Raw genomic sequence first — 20,892 nt, 5'->3', positions numbered from 1 at the left:
TAAATTAACTTCACATTCTCAACAAAAGCAGCAGGATACACAAATTATTTTTATAGTGATTTTTTAGTAATCAGTGTCCTGTTTTTAACACTTTATAAGCTTTTTTTAATGCCGGTTTTAAAAATAGATTATGCTAGGTCTATTAGTGAAAGAAAAACAAATGGTATCACTTAAATTTTAAATAAAAAGAAATGAAAAATATATATTTATCTGAATAATCATCTTTTAGAGACCTCTTTATACTATTGCAGTAACCCTTAGAGTTATTTCAGAGGTTCTCCTTTGGGTATATGCTTAAACATAAGTTTTACTTGAATACTATTACATGTTTTATCATCAGAAAAAAAAGTGACATTTAAAAATTCCATTGATTTCATCATAAAAATAGTCATAGTACTTTAAGATTGGATGCACAAGATCAGAAGAAATTAAATGAGATCTTTGTATACAAGAGTATGTTTAAATTACGTTTATTGCTGTGTAACAAACCACCCTAAAACTGAGTGCCTTGACATCACAGTCATTTGGATTTATTTGTGTATGATTCTGCAATCTAGACTGTACTTATCTACTATTTCTTCTGCCGGTCCCTCCTTGGGTCCCTCATGCTGCTGCAGTTGTCTGGTTTGACTGGAGCGAAAAGGGTCCAAGATGGCTCAACTTGTTCAGCAGCCTCCTTGGGACAGTGGGTCAGCTAGGGGCCGATTGAGCCTTCTTCCTTCGTGTAATCTCTCACCTTTCAGTAGTCTACCACAGTCATTTCTCTAATCAAACATGTGTTGATTATTTGATTAGCCTTGTTGCCCTTCTTATTATATTGTTTCTGTGGGGAAAAGTCAAATTACGTTACTTTATTTTTACATGTAACTTCTTTTACGGGAAAAATAGTGACCTATCATAAGTTTAAGAAGTATCTAGTCTTTGAAATGGATTCTTTTGCTAAGTTTGTTTTGTTTTGTTTTGTTTGTTTGTTTTTAAGAGTATGTGAATGGAGGAGGGGACAGAGCGGGAGAGAGACTCTCAAGCAGGCTCCACGCTCAGTGAGGAGCCTGACACAGGGCTCATTCCCGCTACCCTGGGATCACAACCTGAGCTGAAGTTAAGGGTCGGACGGTCAACCAACTGAGCCACCCAGGCTCCCCTCTTTTTGCCAAGTCTTGAAAGACTGAATAATTATTATGTCATGTAATTAGTTTAATAATTATTTATATCTCTTTTCTTAAAAACAGGCAATTGCTGGCTACTTCGATATATATTTTGAGAAGAATTGTCACAGGAGGGTAAGTATCCTGAGTTTTCTCGTAAGAATTAATTATGTGAAATACATTTATTTTATTTTTGTGCCCCCAGGTGTTTGATCATAAGCATTTTGATGTTGTAAGCAATTGGAGTTTGTATTTGATGTCGTAGATTAATGTAGCATGATATTAAAAATCTTGTACTTCATCAGTACTTTTGAACTCTACCAATGCAGGTTGTGTTCTCCACGGGCCCCCAGAGTGCCAAAACACACTGGAAACAAACAGTATTTCTACTGGAAAAGCCATTTTCAGTGAAAGCAGGTGAGAAGTAATAGTAAAAGGGGAGAAATGTCTTATTCATTTTGAAGTTAACAATATCCCTTCATTCCGCACAATTTTTTGTGTGCCCACTGTATTTAAGTAACAACAGATCTAAGATAAGATGTTCTCAGAGCTACATGAATTTTAGATGGCATGTTATTTCATTAAAGTAGTAATTTAAAGAAAACTCTTATTTAAATCTAGTTCCCACCATTTAAAATGTATGTGACTTACTATGTGGCTTTTGAGTACCACAAATAATTCAGAAAACGTTTCTTTAAGCAATAAGTAGTATTTCCTAAGTTGCAACTATAACTAAAAATATTTTCGTTTCCAAAGTGACTAAAGAGAAGTATCACCAACAGAGGTGAAGTATAAATTAAAGAGAATGCCATTCAGTAGTTATTGTATTCAATATATATGTTTAGAATGCTCTCCACTGTCATCACCTGCTCAAATCTTAAAGTGTTCAAGGACTGGTCCAATTCTACATTCTTTTGTTTTACACCTCATTGATTTTTCACTTAGATGAGCACCTATAGTTCTGATATACCTACACCCTTAACTCCACAAGTTCGAATTTGATTATAGAATCTTTTCTTTTATTTACATTACTCATTACATATAAGTTGTCCTGTCCCACTTTCACTGAAACCTTCCTGACTATCTTCTTCCTTCGTGTACAGAGCTGAATGTACAACTGAATGTACAACTAACTGTACATACAGAGCTGTACGTACAACTAACTTTGATGAAAAGATACTCAACATCACTAGTAACTCAGGAGAGGCCAGGTAAAACTATGTAAAAGACTCTGTTTTAAACATCACTACAGGAAAAAAACACATAAAATTTAACAATGCTGAGTGCTGACAATAATGCAGCCAAATGGAACTTTTAAATTCTTCTGCTGATAGTCATGATTGGTACAACTTTAGAGAACAGTTTGCTGCCATCAAGTGAAGTATAGATGTATAAGTATCCATCACTACAGCCAGTTTTCTTCCCTAGGCATGTATTCTGAAGGGTCTCCCCCACAACCTGTGTACAAGTATCTTGACAACAGTATGGTTTGTAGAAGTGAACAGTTGGAGGCAACCTTAATGTCCATTAACTGAAGATAAATATGGTAGTTACATACAATAAAATCTCTGTAATAAATCATATATGCGTGTCTGTCAGAAGCAACTTTAAACAAAAGAAGTTGCAGGATTCCTATAATGCACTGTTTATATGGAGCTTGAAAACATGTGAAACAATTATACATACACACAACACATAGTAAAAGTAAGAAGCAACACTTAAAAATGATAACTACGGAATTCAGTGAGTGGTCACTTCTGGGGAAGGGTAGAAGTAGGATCAGGGAAGGCTATAAAGAGGGTTCGGTGCCATATATCTGAATCATTCCTTTTAGAAATTGAGGGAACTGTGGGAGGATGGTAAGATTTGGCAAAGCCGAGTGTTGGGTCCCGGGTGGTCATTATATTGTTCTCTGTATGTTTAAAATACAATTTCATAAAATTCATTTCTAGCTTTGATTTCATTGTTGATGCATAAATTGAATTTAGTAGATGCAAATAAACACTATTAGAGTAAAGCAGCACCTTGTTGCCCTGTTTTCACTTTAAGATCGCAATGATATGGAATTAACACCTTGATAGTATCATTTTCTCTTTCTCCAAAAAGCTTGAACACAGCAAAGCAAGTGAAGCAAGCACAAATGAAATTTTATTGCATTTTCTTTTTGTTTGGTTGGTTGGTTTTTATATACCTTTGGTATTTGGATGATATTTGGAAACTTGAAAATGTTGCTTTCTTCTTTACTGTAACCATTTTATTGTTTCAGTGCTAGAATTGTATTATTTTTTTTTAAGTTTATTTATTCATTTTGAGAGAGAGAGACAGCACAAGTGGGAATGGGGCAGAGAGATTCCCAAGGAGGCGTCACACTGCCAGCGCAGAATCCAACATGGGGCTCAAACCCCCAAACTGTGAGATCATGACCTCAGCTGAAACCAAGAGTCGGACTCTTAACTGACTGAGCCACCTGGGAACCCCTTAATGCTAGAATTTTAAATACAGTACTAATTCATTCATGTTTTAATCTTAGAGGAGATTTAAGATCATATTTTCATTTTCTCCTACCTAATTATAACAAAATATTATTTGATGTCTAGTGAAATTTTGATATCCTAACTACGCTTTACCTAGTAATCCTTAGACTAATTGTTTCAGCTGTTTTAGAATACTATGAAGGAGGTGTGTGATTTTAATGTTTCCTTCTGGCACCATCTACATTCTATATTTCTTTCACTGCTATTGTATATGTACTTGTATTTAAATAGTAAGGCCAATACATCAAAAATATTAGAATCCCCTTTTAAAGTACAACCAGGAAAGTCTTGAAAGGGAAATTTCAAAGTGAGGAAAATGTGGTCATTGCAGCTATGGAAGTATAAAGGAACAATTATACAAAGAAATATAACACTTTTTTTTTTTTTTTTTAAACCCTGCTGAGCCTCTGGTGGTAGTACTCAATGAATAGAAGCTGGAAGTTGCAGGGCCAAGTACTAAAAAGGACACATTAATCAGAAAAAGAGCTCCAGAAATCTACACATGATGTCCCCTTCTGTTTTGGATGAGTACTAAGATGTATATGTGTAGGATGAAATGCCTGAGGTTAGGCAGAACATCTGGGGCAGCTGTGAACCAGACAGTTCCCAGAGTTTACAGGAGGCTGTTTAGGGTTTTGACTTTCAACCAGCAAGAGTGGGGAGTCCATAGCTTCATAGTGGAAATAAACTGTCCCTAGAATAAAGGCTAACCTGCATGCTCCTTAACAAAGCTTAAAAACAAGCCTTAAAAGAAAAAAAACTGGACCCAAGTGACTTTAATGGCAACAAAGGAAAACAAAAAACTCAGACATTGCACAACATGAAATTCATCATGGCAAAAACTTTTCATCAGTGACTTTTCATCAATCAGAAAGACTTTGTTTTCTCATTTTTTTTAATTTGGTAAAAGATAATTGACTATTTAAAGCAAAAATAATGTACTATGGGTTTCAAAACATAGACTGAGGCACATGGGTGGCTCAGTCGAGCATTCAGTTCTTGATTTCAGCTCAGGTCATGATCCCAGGATCGTGGGATCAAGCCCCACATCATGCTCTGCGCTGAGCATGGAGCCTGCTTAAGATTCTCATTCTTTTTCTGTCTCTCTCTTCCTCCCTCTCCCTCTGCCCCTCTCCCCCCTCTTGCTTTCTTTCTAAAAAAAAAATAAATAATTTTAAAAACATGGAGACATAAAATGTATGGCAGTGATCAAAGACATTAATGAGAAAATGGAAATACATTAAGTTCCTACATGGTACATGAAGCAATTTAATGGTAAATTATGATAAATTAAATATGTACATTGTAAATGCCAGAGGAACAGATTGAAAATTTAAATTAAGCCACAAAATATAGCTAATAAGCTAGTAGTGAAGATAAAATGGAATTTTGAGAAAAAAGAAGATACAAATATAACCAGGTGGACCAATAAAAAACAAATGGTATGATGGTAGACTTAAATTCCAACATTAATAACTATATTAAAAATGAATGGTCTGCACACCCACACAATGGAATATTTTGAGTGCTAAAAAGAAATAAACTATCAAGCTATGAAATGATATGGAGGAATCTTAAATGCATATCACTAAGTGAAAGGAGCTAATCCGCAAAGGCTACCTACTGTGTGATTCCACCTATAGGACGTTTTGAAAAAAGCAAAACCACGGAGACAGTGAAAAGAACAGTGGTCACCGGGGACAAGGGATACAAATGAGTAGAGCACAGAGGATTTTTATGGCAGTGAAAATAAGCTCTTTCACTGAATGCAACTTCAATACCAGAATGCATGGAACAGCTACTTGACATCTCTGAAAAGTAAATAATAGCAGATAAATTGGAGAAGACCCGAATTCAGAGTACCCCGAAGTGGTGGTAAATATATGATTTATTTGCTTCCAGTATCCCCCAGTCTGGACTCCAGACAGCCTGAAACCCAAAAGGAGGGCATTCGCACAGCAAGAACTCCCAACAGAGCCCTCTAACTCTAACTTAAGGAATGGGGAAAGGGTCTTCTAATTAATGCTCAGAGAGAATGGAGGAAATTCCTTTTTCTTTTCTATTTCTCTCTGTTCTCTCATACACCAACCCCCAGTTAACCCCACAGTAGTAGCAAAAGTAACAGTGGCAGCAATGGGGACCCAAAGACAACTTAAACTGTGGGGAACAGTAGGTAAATGAGTGCATATGGCTGTGCCCCATTAAATTTTATTTACAAAAACAGGAGGCCAGCCTCAAATCCATCTCCAGGTATAGATTGCTTCATTGCAAATTCTTCCAACCCTTAAAATAGAAATAATACCAATTCTACACAATGTCTTCCAGAAAGTAGACGAGAACTAAGTTTATGAGGGCCTTGACACCAAAAACTAGATAAAAATTGTACAAGAAAATTAAACTACAGAACAGTGTCTCTCATGAATATAGATGCACAAATTTTAAACAAAATACTAGCAAATTGAATCCAGCAATATATTTAAAAAAAAAAAAAAAAACAGCACACTATGACCAAGTGGGATTTGGTCCAGGAATACAAGACTGATTGAATAATTTAATATTTTTTTAATACTTTAGAATCTTTTAATGCAGTCAACCATGCTAACCATCTAAAGAAGAAAAACCATATGGTCACATCAGTGGATGCAAAAAAAGCATTTGACAAAATTCAGTATCTATTCATGATAAATACTCGTACTAGAAATAAAAAGAGAACTTGCTGAACCTGATAAAAGGTGTCCACACAAAGTCCATGGCTAGCATCATACTGACTGGAGCAAGACTGAGTGTTTTCCCTCTGTTTGGGATAGGGCAAGAATGTTCGCTCTCATCACTCCTATTCTCTTATTTTGGAGGTCTTAGCCAGTGCAATAAGGAAGGAAAAAAGAATTAAAAGCCCTTGGAAGGGAAGAAATTGAAGTGTCATTATATACAGATAACATGATTGTATACACAGAAAATTCCAAGGAATCTCCAAAAAAAACCTACCAGAATTAGTAAGTGAATTTAGCATGGTAGAAATTGATAGGCTGATTCTAAAATTTGTGTGCAAATTCAAAAGACCTAGAGTAGCCAAGCAATTTTCCAAAAATCCTATTGGAATCCTTACACTATGTGATTTCTAAACTTACTAAAAAGTTATATTAAGCCAGACAGTAATGTATTATACTGTAGATAGATGTAGACATTGATGTAACAAATAGAGAACCCAGAAATAGACCCACTTTTGTATAGTTAATTATATTTTTCCAAAGAGTCAGTGTAATTCAATGGGAAAATGATAATCTTTTCAAGAAGTGCTTACAACTAAATATTTGTATAGGAAAAAAAATCTCATTGCTTACCTTATATAAAAACCAACTCTCTCTCTCTTTCATGGGTCATAAACCTAAATATAAAAGTGTAAAACTGCCAGATTTCTAGAAGATAACATAATCTTTGAGACTTGGAGTAGGCAAAAGTTCGCAAAGATGAGATAATGGTAAAACTCATTGAACTGCACATGTAAAATATGCACATTTTACTGTTTGTAAATTATGCCTTACTAAAGTTAATAATTAAACAAAAACCCTCACTGGATTGTCAATATCTCCAGGATAATACCCAAATTCCCTACCATGGCCCTTTACAATCTGACCATTTTTCATCATTTCCAGCCCTACTCTGTTACAGCCCCACATAATAAACACATCATATGCTCCAGCTCATATGGTCTTAGACACATTGCTCATTTTTTAGCTAACTTTCTTTCTTAGTCCTTGTCTTGTCTAAGATAGTCTACCTAGAAAGCTGTTTTGACCTCTTTCACTTGATAAATTTCAATTTTCTCTTTATTGCCCAGCTTAGTTTTGTAAATCTTTACTCACTGTCCTCAGAAAATTAATTGCTGTCTTTGTTCTGCTAGATCATTTCATGCATACATCTGTGTTATCACATCTCAGTGTGCTGTGATAAAGGGTCCTCATAGAAGATGAGTTGTTTGTCTTTCTCCATTTTGATCTGATGTAGTATTTGCCATATTGTAAATATTCTGCAAAATATACAAATAAGTATAGTAATATGCAGTGTCATTGAAATTTAATTTCCTCTAATCACCTTGGTGATATCATGCCAAAGGCATTTACTAACTTTTATTTGGTGGTCCCATTTTGTCAACTCTGATGTTCTTAAAAATTTCATCATACTATTGCCCTTGAATAGGCTGGTGTTCAAATTTGCCTTGGCATGACTGAAGAGTTCTCTATAGTTGGGTTTAGTTAAACTAAAGGTAGTTTTTGACTCATTATTCTGCTGTAAAATTATTAGATAAAATTAAATAAAGCCAAGAGTCTAATCAGAATGATTTACTATATATGTAAATCTTATCTTAGTGTCCAAAAAGTAATATAATATTTTTAAAATAAAAACATAAATATTCCTATAGAGTTATGCTGCCTAGATTGGGGGTGGGGGAGGGTGGATGTCTTCAGTAATGGTAAATCTCATTCAGTAAATATCTTCAGTGAATGGTAAATGGTAATGGTAATTCTACCCTTCAGGGTAGCCTTGATATTTAGAAAGCAAGAAAAAGCATTGTGAATAGGGAATTTCTTAGATTAAGAATTGTGCATTTGGCCAAAAGCAAAATGGAACATAAAGTAATGAGCCTAATTTGTTTTATTTTGTTGTGTTTGTTTTTATTTTTTGTTTTTGGTGTTTATTTACAACCTAGATTTAAAAATAATTCAGAAAAAAAATGTTCTCAACATTTGAGCCCTTCCAGCATTCTGGGAGTAACAAACTAGCCTCCCAGAATAAATACTTTTAACACTTAGCTTTAAATTTTAAATTCACCATGTTTTTCCTCTTTGCTTTAATGTGCAGTTTTATTGTGCATTAAATGTACAGTACTTGTACATTTCACTGCCAATGATGGCACTGTTTACTTTTAAAATACAGATATTTTTCATGTAATTTGGCTTTGAAAACATGACTAAAATCAGTCTATTTATTTTTCTTTCTTTATATGTATCTAGTAAGCTTGATGATAGAAAAATCCATTTATTTTTTTCTTTCATTCTTTACCTCTAAGCTTTAATAGTGATAATAATGATTTTTAAGTTTTTCTCCTTTCTGGGGAAATGAAATTTCATTGCTCTAGAAGAAATTAATTTTAAAAAAACACAAGAACAGAATTGAAATGAAATCAATTTTGTTCCTTACTGAACGCAACACTGCTTTGTGGTTCTAATAGCCGTCTGCCGATGATAAAAACAAGGTGATACAGCTCAGCTTCACAGAGTGTCCTTTCCAGCTCTCACCACAGTATGCATGCTTAACAACATCAGTCATTTTATATCTATTTGACACTGATAAATGACTACGATCTATTCTCGTATTACAGCCACTGTCTTGGCACTTTTGTCAGGCCTAAACAATTGAAGGGAGTTCAGCAGTGTGAATTATGTATTTATTACCGTGACCCTTCGTGCTATTTAATTAACTTAAATAAGTGCTGTTTGCACCCTCATTTTGAAATTAAGATTATTAGAGAAATAGTTGTCTTGCTTGTATTTCATTTTAAGACATTAAAATTACCATATCAGCTTATAAGGCAGTTACTGTTAAGACTTTTTAATTATTCAGATGTTTTGTTTAATATTGATGCTTAAATTTTTTTGTGAAAATGTAACGAAGGTATCCATTACTAGTTTATTTTGACTTGTGCTAGATTTCTGAATTAAATGAAACAGCAGGACATGCAGTAAAAAGAAATAATTGCAGCAATACCTCATATATATCAACAAAACCACTCACAGGAATGCACAAAGGATTTTTTTGTGTGTGGTGATTAAGCATTTGAAATAATTGAGATAATACCCTTCATCACTGATAATCACTGAAATGCAAAACAAAGCGGGCAGATTCTGGGGGTTGTTTATCTAAATAACAAAAATATTTTTATTGTTTTCTTTCACTCATTTTTTATTTGGTTTCTTTTTTTTTTTTTTTTTAACGTTTATTTATTTTTGAAAGATAGAGCATGAGCAGGGGAGGGGCAGGGAGAGAGGAAGACACAGAATCTGAAGCAGGCTCCAGGCTCTGACCTGTCAGCATAGAGCCCGACACAGGGTTTGAACTCACAAACTGTGAGATCACGACCTGGGCCAAAGTTGGACACTTAGCTGACTGAGCCAGCCAGGTTCCCCTTTTGTTTGGTTTCTCGTAACACCTAGAGTTGATAAAGGTGGCAGGAATGTAAAACTGGAATATACTTTATACCTTCTATGAAGGTTTTCCATTTCTGATCATTCTTCCTAAGGAATCAAATCAAAATTCACTTTAAGTATTTGTGATTCAAAGAAGTGAAAGTAATAGTGTTTTAAGTTGCTTTTCTTTCTTTAGAGTATCTTATTTTATAGAATTTTGTTTTTACTTTTATGTAATCAAATCTTCAAACTTTTCCTTTTCGTTTCTGACCGGCTTCTTATTGAAAAAGATTGTATTACTGTATTTACTGTGTACTACATTGCGATAATGGATCTTTTGGTTTCTCTACTATATTCCATTTATCTATGAGTCACTTTATTCCTAAGTCACCACAGTGGTTAAACAGTTTTATTCTATAATTCACATATAATAAAAATTCATATATCTTTATTGTATGCCTTGATGAGTTCTGACAAAGGTAGGCACCATTTGTCTAATCAAGATAACGAGTATTGACGTCAATACAAAAAGTTTCTTCCTTGATCCCCTGTGCGGTTAGTCATCCCAGCTCCAATCCCCAGACCAAGACAACCATTTATCTGCTTTCTGTCACTATGTATTAGTATTATTACTACTACTAAGGTATTAGTATTCTTTTAGAATTTTACAATCAAAGTAGTTCTGCAGAATGTACTCCAGCTTGTTAGCATATTTGAGCTACGTCTGTGTATCAGTAGTTTGTTCCTTTTTATTCTCAAATAGTATTCCTTTATATGGCAGCACCACAGTTTACTTACACATTCACCTGCTACTAGACTTTGGATTGTTTCCAGTTAGGAAACATTATGAATTATGAATGAATGAAGTTCATTATGAATGAAGTTGCTACAAACATTCACGTAAAAGTATTTCTTCATGTGGACAGAGGTTTTCATTTCTTTTGGGTAAATACCTAGAAGTGGAATCATTGGGTCTTAATGGTAAATATATGTTTAACTTTATAAAAAACTAGCAAATGTTTTCAAAATCACTCATTATTCAGCAGTCCTACCACCATTGTGATTTCAGCTGCTCGCCATCCTTGTTAGTGTTATGCCCAGAATTCGTGATCCCCAAAGACCACTAGGGAGCCGAGTCCGATGCAAAAGCAAAGAGCCTTTATTCGAGCTAGCTCGAGCTCAGTCCCCTACCTGCACAGACGCAGCGGTGAGATACCAGGGAAAGAGAGCGAGTTTCAAAAGGACAAAGGTTTTATTGGGGCCTGGGGGCAGTTGGTGAGGTAATGGCTATGGCCTCAGCCGATTGGCTGGGGAAGGGTCCTGGGGAAGGGTCGAGTCCTGTTAGGCAGGTGAGGGGGGGGTTACTCAAGGGGAGGAGGTGTGGTCAAGGTGAAGGACACAGAACAAGATGGAGTCGGCTGGCGTAGGCCCGCCCTTTCATTAGCACTTGTAGGAAAGGTCAGTCATTTTAACTGAAGTCATTCTGTTGTCTGTGGAGCAATAGCTGTACTTCTAATTAGCATTTGCCTGGTGGCTGGCAATGTTGAGCGTCTTTTCATACGTTTATTGGTCATTTGTATATTTTGTGGGTGTTGAGGTTTCTGTGAAAATGTTTTGCTGCATTCTTAATCGGGTGTTTGTCAACTTACTGAATTAAAAGAATCTTTATATATGTGGGTACAAATTCTTTGTCATATATATGTGTTGCTAATATTTTATCCCAATCCCTGGCATGTCTTGTCATTGTCTTAACATCTTTTGAAGTTTGTACTTTTGTGTCCTAATTAAGAAATCTTTGCTACCCTAAGTCTTTCTTACATGTTTCTTCGAAAACTGTTACAGTTTTGCCTTGTACATTTAGGTCTAGAATGTATCTCCTGGTAATTTTAAGAGTCATAGTTCATCTTTTCCCAAACATATATTAGGTTATTTCATCATCATTTCGTGAAAAGTCTGTCCTCTTCCAATTTAAACACTTGGCTCCTTAGTCAGAAATTAATTGACCATACATATATATGACCATTTTTGAGCTCTGTTTTGTTCCATTGGTTTGTGTCTATCTTTGTGGCCGTTAGACACTGTCTTTATAAGATGATGTAAGAGCTCCCACTTTGTTGTGGTTTTTTTCAAAATTGTTCTCACTATTCTAGATTCTTTAAATTTCCATATACATTTTAAAATCTAGTTAAGTTCTACACAAAAAACCTGCCAGGATTTTGATTGGAATTGTGTTGAATCTATAGATTACTTTGAGGAGAACTGACATCTTCACAGTCTTTTGTCTTTCATCCACAAGCAAAATGTATCCCTCCATTTATAGTTGACTCTTGAACAATGTGGCCAACCCCCCCCATACAGTTGAAAATCTGCATATAACTTCTGACTCCCCAGAGTCTCAACTACTGATAGCCTCCTGTTGACCAAAAGCCGTTCCAAAAACATAAACAGCCAGTTAATACTTTTTTTGTATATGTATTATATACTGTATTCTTACAATAAAGTAAGCTAGATAAAAGAACATGTTAAGAAAATCACAAGAAAATGCATTTACAGTACTGTACTATATTTATTTTTAAAAGATCCACATGTAAGTGGACCTGTGCAGTTCAAACTTGTTTTGTTCCAGGGTCAACTGTAAAGTGATCATCTTTAGCACTATTTTATAGTTTTATGTGACTAAATAGTACACATATGTTACATTTATCTTTAAGTATGATATGCTTTTTTTGATGCTATTGTAAATGCTCTTGTGGGTTTTTATTTCAGTTTCTAATTCTGCATTGCTAGCATATAGAAATGTGATTTTTTTATATTAACCTTACATCCTAAGATTGCTAAGCCATCTTACAGTTCTAGTAGCTTTTTTTGCATATTAGGATCTTCTTTTTTTTTTTTAATTTTTTAAAAATGTTTATTTATTTTTGAGAGACAAAGCACAATCGGGGGTGGGGTGGGGGAGGTTGCAGAGAGAGAGAGGGAGACGCAGAATCTGAAGCAGGCTCTGTGCTGTCAGCCCAGAGCCCGATGCAGGGCTCAAACCCCCAAGCCATGAGATGGTGACCTGAGCTGAAGTTGGACGCTCAACCGACTGAGCCACCCAGGCATCCCGCATATTAGGATTTTCTGTAAGATCATGTGTTCTGCAAATAAAGACTGTTTCGCTTCTTTTGTTTTTTCTCCAATCTATATCCTTTTTTTATTCCTCCCCCCGCACCTTAATACCTTCACTAGTACATCCAATAGAATACTGATTAGAGGTGGTCAGAATGATCATCCTTACCGCAGTCGCAGTCTTAGGAAGAAAGCAGTCAGTCCTTCACCATTATGAATGATATTATCAGGAGTTTCTCATAGATTCCCTTTATCAACTTGAAGAAGATTCCTTCTATTGCTAGCTTGCTGAAAGTTATTACAAATTAATGTTGTCAGATGGTTTTTCTATATTTTATGAGACAGTAATATGATTTTTCTCTTTTGTTCAAAGGATGTTTAAATCTTTGTTTATGAGGGATATTTAGCTGTAATGTAATGAATTTATCTTGTTTCAATATCAGGGTGGTGCTGCCTCCCAAGGTGTGTTGAGGAGTATTCCCTCCTTTCTTTTTTCTAAGAATTTATGTAATTTGTTATTATTTTTCCTTAAACATTTGATAGAATTCACCAGTGAAGACCTCTATGCTTGTTTTCTTTGCTTTCTAATGTGAACATTTAAAGCTATAAATTTTTCCTCTAAGCACTATTTGAGCTGTAGGTCACATATTTTTGTATTTTGTGATTCATTATTCAGATTAAATGCTGCCTAATTTTCCTTCTGATTTTTATTTTGATTTATGGAATATTTAGAAGTCTGTTGTTTTAATTCCTAAATGTTTAGGATTATTCAAGTATTTTTATGTTTAAATGTATTAAAATTTGTTTTATGACCTGGCATGTATAGATGTAATCGATCTTGGTTCTGTAGATGTCAGCCAGCTCAAGTTGGTTAATAGGGTGTTAAGTCTTCCATATACTTTCTGGTTTTCTGTGTAGTTGTTACTGCAATGTTATTGCAATTATTAGAAAAGGAGAGGTGAAATTTCCAGTGATAATTATGGATTATCACTTTCTTCCTATGGTTCTGTCAGCTCTGCATCATGCATTTTGAAGCTCTGTAATCATACATACATAAAAGTTTCTTATGTCTCAGTTATGAATTGAACACATCATTTTTAAATGTGTCTCTTTATCTCTGGTTATGTTTTTTTTTTCCTGAAGTCATCTTGGTCTAAGATTAATACTTCTATTTAAAACTCTTTATGATTAATGTTTATATAGAATATCTTTCTCCTTCCTTTAGTTTGACCCTGTCTTTCTATTTAAAGTATATTGAACACATTTCCATATAATGTTATTATGTGTGATATATTTAATTCTGTCATTTGTTAATTTGTTTTCTATTCATCCCCTCTGTCATTTATTCCTCTTTTCCTTCTTGCATTTTTTTTTTGATTGAATACTCTCTATTATTTCATTTTATCTAAACCCTTGCCTGATTAACTATACGTGTTGGGTTTGTTTTTGTAATTGTTGCTCTAGAGTTCCAGCATGCATCTGTAGCTTACCACAGACTACCATCACACATTATTACACAATTTCATTTATAGTTTAAGACTCTTTCAGTATGATACTGTCATTTACACGCTCCAATCCTTTGAGCTATTATTATAAAAATTTCACTTCCCCAAATATTGCTGTACCTGTATTGTAGATCTACTTTGTTAAAAAATTAAACATAAAATTGCCCTAAAAATTAAATGTTAATTTTTTTTAAATAATGAAACATCTCACAACAACAACAAAAAAAGAAGTACCAGGTATACATTATTACTTTTCTGCTAGATTGTATCCCTTGAATTCTCAAACACATATTTTGCCTTTCTTTTATAGGTGAAGCCTTGAAAGGAAAGATCACAGTCCACAAGAATAAGAAAGATCCACGTTCTCTCATTGTGACCCTCACATTGAATAATTCAACTCAAACTTACGGTCTCCAGTGAAAAGCCCACAAAAGCACAACTAACTTGCGGTTTTTATTATGGAGGGTGGGACATGGGTAGGGGGTGGAGAGAGGGGCTTTGTTTGAGCATGTGGATGATCCTTCCCTAATGATTCTCCTCAGTACCAGAAACACATGGTAGGAATCTAATATAATTCAGCTGAGGGGAACCAACTGATCCTAGTGGACTGCCTACATAATCACAGTCTTAGGAGTCTGGTCAGCAAGATTTTACTAGATACAACCCCTACATTGAGTTTAGCTGCATTGAAGATCATTTAAATAGGCCTAAATTTGGAACAGAGATATTCTTTTGTTGTTTTTAATGTTTCTTACTATAAATTTTAAACACTAGTAACTGATTATTTGGATAATGTTTTATTAAACTAGCAACTGTACACAAGCTATTATACATTTTATTGCAGATTTCTGCTCTGAGGAGTAGTTTTTAATTGTATTGTTTAAAAGAATATCAGCAAGTGGAAGGGACCGATATATGGAAAAGAGCGTCACACAAATCACATTTAAAGGACAGCTTAGTTGATTATCCTCTAGGTCTGAACTTCTCATTTCGTAGCTGCTTTCCTCTTTGCAAACACATAGTTTTCTAGTGCTGCCCAGGAAGTCTAATTTCAGTACATTTATCCTAGGTTTCATGTATGTTTTCAAAGGTTGGGAAGAATAAGTACTTATTTACTAATATATCTTTTTCAAACTAGATTTATGTGCAAAGTTAAACATGTAACTGTTAATATACTTCTGTCACTCTGTACAACTGTGTCGCTTACAGCTATTTACACAGTTTGAAGTGCAGAGTAGAAAACATTCAATAGAATGTATACAATAACCGCTAGCATTATAAAATGATATTTTAACATACTAAAGCCTTTTATACAATCAGAAACATTTAAAGCAAGTCTTAAAGGAATCATCCTTAAGAAAACAGGGATTTAAGGACAGCTGGGTCACAGTTTCTTTTCAGTTCAAAAGCTGGTTCTTTTTCAAAATAAGGCACACACAAGGCAGCATAGCATAGTGTTGAGAATCATGAGCTCTGGAGTCAGTGCCTAGGTTCAAGCTTTGGTGCCCGCTCGTACTTGCTGTGTAATCTTAGTCGTGTTCCTAACCTCTCTCCCCCACTATAACGTGCCAGTTCATCAGTTAATACATTTCAACTACTTTGATCAGTGTGTGGCACACAGAAGACAGTAAATGCTGGGTGGTAGTATCATAACTATGCAGTCAAGGATCCCTTCCGTGGAATATGTGGTGTCTACATTAGATTAGGAACTGTCACTTCAATGCTACCCTTAAGTACATGAATGCATGGGAAGATTTCAGCAAAACTTAATGTTTAATATAGCAAAAACTATCAAAAAGTTGTCTTTTGGTGTTTATTAGAGAATTGGAGTTCTAGCAATGGGAGAATTAACACCTTCAGATGATGTATTTCAGACCATACATAGTCTCTTAAGTCTTCTTACATAAGCATGATTTCTGTTTTCACTGGGTTAAACAAGCCAGCTTGTTTTCACCATTTGAATTCAGAACATTACTGGAAATGTGTGGTGCTAATAGTATAGTTCAAAGTACTTCAAATTTTGTCTGGAATGGCCTCATGTAGAAATTTGAGTGTGTTGGGGTGATGAAAGTAAGGAAGCCCCCATAAGATTTAATGGATGTTTAAAGTAACCAAAAACCATCTTTTTTTTTTTTTTTGCTTTGTTTTTCTTTCTTGTAAGTGCATAACCATTTTTTTTTTTTTTTACTATTTAAAAAAAGTATTTCTTAACAATGAATTTTTTTTTTCAAAACTCTTGTTTGTTTTACATGGGATTTTCATCCAGTGGCTCTCTTCAGTTTCTCCCAGTTATAAATAGCCCAACCACAGTTGGTAGATCTCTGTTCTTTTCAGTTTCCATTTTCAGGGTAGAACATTTTAATGCATGTACCTAAACATTTTATGAGAATACAAGAGTCCAAATATTAGCTCTTTGATTGGAATTTCAGCTGTCAAAGTACTTTGAAAAATAAGTACTTCATATTCTTTAACAATGATAAATACAGTGTCCTTTCATGCTGTGACAGCTGCACATTTATGAATAGCAAACTACTTTGTTGCAAAGATTTTATTTCAATTAAGAAGATACATTTTTCCTCCTATTTTTCATTGTGAAAATTAACATTGTTATGTTGTAATGTGTGGGGTTCATCCAAATATAATCATCATCTCTGTTCAGTGGAACAGTATTTTCTGAACAAGCATTTGGAAGGACCGTTTCAACAAAACAACTCTTGAGGGCGTACAGCATTGCACAAAGTGGTCCAAGAAGTAGCCCCAACTGCTAAGAACACACTTTAAAATAAATTAGGAAACTGTCATTTCACTTTGAAATAATCCCTGTTTGAAGGGAAGGGCAAGTAATTCTGGTCCTACAGAGTTAATTGCTTTCTTACCACTTAATCTGGATTAACCTGGTGGTCCACCTGTGTCTTTCAGCATTCTACCTTTCTCACTGTTTAAAATGAAATATCTAAAACGTATTGTGTGAAGTAAAGGACTTGAGATCAGCCCATACCGATCTCACCAATCATACTATCAAGTGAAGGAAGTATGCTAACAGTACTGCTAAGAATATTCAATAGGAGAGATTAAAACAGTATGATACGGATGATACATTACTTAGCTCCTGCCAGCCATGCCAGAAATGATCACTTAGGCTACTGGGCTGTAGCACACACCCAAAACAGCTAGGGATTCAGATTTTTCTGTGGAGAATATCCCCAAAACATATTAAGCATGCAATACTGTCATGGAGTTTGAATCTATGATGAAAGGCAAGGTCAGTGAGATAGCTGAGGTCAAGCATTACCTGCCGTAGGGTTAGCAAACTATAGCCTGGGGCCAAATCCACCCCATTGCCCAGTTTGATAAAGTTTTATTGGAGCAGAGATAGCTAATTCTGAAGGAAGAATATTTCTTCACAAGATTCATTAATGGCCATGGCAGAGAATATACACCCAATAGAGCACATTACGAAGACTACAGTGTTTACAAACATGGAGCTAAAAGCAACTAGATGTACTTCATTTATGAGACTTAGAGGACTAACAAAGACTTACCGTAATTAAAAAAAAAAAAAAATGTGTGTGTGTGTGTGTATTTACATACTTGAGACTGGTGTCTGGAATTGTAACAGTTGTAATTGTGCAAAGGGAATCCATACACTAAAACTTTATAGCTGATAATCAATTTTATTTAGAAAGTTTTAATAAGACCAGAAAAGGGTACAGAAGAACTTTTCAAAGTTAGAGATGGATGAACCCCGCCCACAGCTACAAACTCAACTAATAAAGAAGGACTTTTATGAATCTCGCTAACCTCTGGGTTTTTAAGAGGGCTCTGGATCCAAAACCAGCTGCCGACATTAGGAGAGACAGTTGGGAAAATTGCTTTATATCAGCACTTTTCAGCACGCCTTGGCGTCTTCCTTGCTGGGTTCTCACCATAGAATGTGGTGTTCCTAGTTCCCATGCACTAGGCCCCGTGGGAAGGTGTGTAAAGTCCCTGCCCACCTATCAAATGAGACCATGTTGCCTTGGAGGTGCATGTATTTTTAATGATTCTGTGTTTCTTTCCTTGCTATAAAGTTAGGGTGAACTTTTCCAAGCAGAATGATGAATGAGCAAAGTACTTTTAAAGTGTCTTGGCAATTCACTTGTCCTTTCCAATAAAGTTTTGGGTGCAAAAAAAGTGGGGGGGGGGTTGCCTGGGTGGCTCAGTTGGTTAAGCGTCCGACTTCAGCTCAGGTCATGATCTCTCGATTCCTGGGTTTGAGCCCCATGTCGGGCTCTGTGCTGACAGCTTGGGGCTTGGAGCCTGCTTCAGATTCTGTGTCTCCCTATCTGTCTGCACCTCCCCTGCTCATACTCTGTCTCTCTCTCAAAAATAAAATATTTTTTTTAAAAAGCCTACAAAATAAACGGTTTTCATATATTGCCGCAACACCTTGGCTGATGTGGAATGGTTAGCATTCATTTATCTCTAGAGTGTAGCTAAATATATACAAAAATTGTCTATCATTGAGTTCATTGTAATTGTTTAAAATGAAAACAACAATAACTTAAATAGTCAAGGAAGATGAAGCCACTGCCTCCCAGATTGTTCTGCATCCCATTTCTTACCCCACTACAGTTCTGTATATCTCCTCTTTTCTCTCTTAAAATCCCTTGCCCTTCTGAGGATATTGCTTACCCTGTGGACCTCATTTTGCGACTGTCCTCTCCAACACCACCAATCTCCCTAGACTTGGGTGTGAGATAGGTGACTTCCGTGCTTTTGGTTGCCAGCTATACATCATTCTCCCCCAGAGTCCTTTCCACCCCCTCTCATTTTTATCTCTTGTCAAGACTGTAACACAAACACTTTTATTTTGTTGCTATTGACTCCCCACCTCCAGATCAGTCTCCATTCCTTAAGTTTTAGCTGCCAACACTGCCACACAGTGCTCCTGCTTAATCAGTGAGTTTAAGATCTGTGGATGATCCTTTTATACCCTGACCTTTTGGCTCATTGATCTCAACCAGTGATCTTGCCCTCCACCTTACCTCAGCCTCTCACCACTATGATCGTCCTCTGGAACTGGCCATACCAGAACTCAAACTCTCCTGTAAATCTCCACATTAAGTATCATTCTAACTACTTCTCTTTTCAGCTCATTCTCTTTTGAGAATTTCAGCAATCCTTCAACTCCATCAAGACCAAATCCATTAATTCCTATCACATTTTCACTGTCCCTCACCTCTTCATGTTTACACCTCCCTCTTGGATCAGTTTAAAATCCATAGTCCCTCATTATAAACACTCCCTTTCACGTAGCTGCAATTTCTTTGCCTCTCCTTCACTTTTCTGTACTCGTGGGTATACCACAGTTCCACTTCAAATCCAAATGCATGACTCCACATGTGTAGCTCAGTGAGACTGGAAGAAAACACTCAACCATGTTGATGGTCTAGTCTTAAATTCATGAGCCCTAATCTCAAGTGTCCAGAGTCCGTCCTTATTTCCCTAGTCCATTTGTCTCACACTGTCATCAATGATTATTTTATACCTTCTCTCCTCCAACCTCTAGAGCATCTTCCCTCATTCTTTCAGCTGAGGTCCTTATTTCCTATTTTACTGAGAAAATAGAACCAATCTGAGAACTTCCACAGGTTTCCATAGCACACCCCCCAGCCAACATTTACCTGTGCCCAGATACTGCCTTCCCGCTGAGTGAACTTATACTACTTCTAGCCAAAGCCAGCTTCTCCCTGTGTCCCACATCCCACTCTCTCAGTAGTTAATTGTTTCAGCATCTCTCCTCTATCATATTTCCTTCCCTGACTCTTATTAACCTACAAATGGGCTATTTCACCTAAGGTTAAAAAAAAAAAAAAAAAACTCCACTTCTCCTTTCTGCTATTGCCACATTTCTAATTTTCCTTTTACATTGAGTCCACTCAAAGTTGTCCATGGGGTGCCTGGGTGGCTCAGTCAGTTAAGCGTCCAACTTCGGCTCAGGTCATGATCTCACAGTTCATGAGACTGGGTCCTGCATCAGGCTCTGTGCTGACACCTCAGAACCTGGAGCCAGCTTCAGATTTTGTGTCTCCCTCTCTCTCTGCCCCTTCCTTGCTCACGCTCTGTCTCTCTCAAAAAACAAACATTTTTTAAAAATGCTTTTAGTTAAAAAAAGATTTGCCCATGTTCACTGTCAGCGTTGCCTCTCTTCCCATTATTTTTTTAAACTGTATTGGGGTATCATTTATATACAATAAAATGCACCCAAATTAAGTGTACGGTATGATTACTTTTGACAAATTTATGCATGTACTCATCACCCCTATTAATATTTAAAACACTTCCTTCACACCAACAGGTTTTCTTGTGCTACTTTGCAGTCAACATTTATTCCCACTCCCTTTTCCAAACACTAATCCGATTTCCATAA

The 20,892-nt window shown here is 35.7% G+C and overlaps 1 protein-coding gene across 2 annotated transcripts in view; it reads left to right on the top strand.

The window, feature by feature from the left end:
- The window catches only part of PRMT3 (protein arginine methyltransferase 3), a 133,641-nt gene extending 118,380 nt beyond the window's left edge, over positions 1-15,261 (top strand). For both annotated transcript variants that reach the window (XM_027072993.2, XM_053203381.1), the window contains exons 14-16: positions 1,230-1,280; positions 1,475-1,562; positions 14,791-15,261. In XM_027072993.2, coding sequence (XP_026928794.1) covers positions 1,230-1,280; positions 1,475-1,562; positions 14,791-14,900 — 249 coding nt within the window. In that variant the 3' untranslated portion in view covers positions 14,901-15,261. The remainder of the gene's footprint in view (positions 1-1,229; positions 1,281-1,474; positions 1,563-14,790) is intronic.
- Positions 15,262-20,892: the final 5,631 nt, after the last annotated feature.

The sequence above is a fragment of the Acinonyx jubatus genome, chromosome D1 (genome assembly GCF_027475565.1).
Source record: "Acinonyx jubatus isolate Ajub_Pintada_27869175 chromosome D1, VMU_Ajub_asm_v1.0, whole genome shotgun sequence".
Lineage (NCBI taxonomy): Eukaryota > Metazoa > Chordata > Mammalia > Carnivora > Felidae > Acinonyx > Acinonyx jubatus.
The sequence above is the reverse complement of the archived record's forward strand: the minus strand, read 5'-3'. Positions and strand labels throughout refer to the sequence as shown.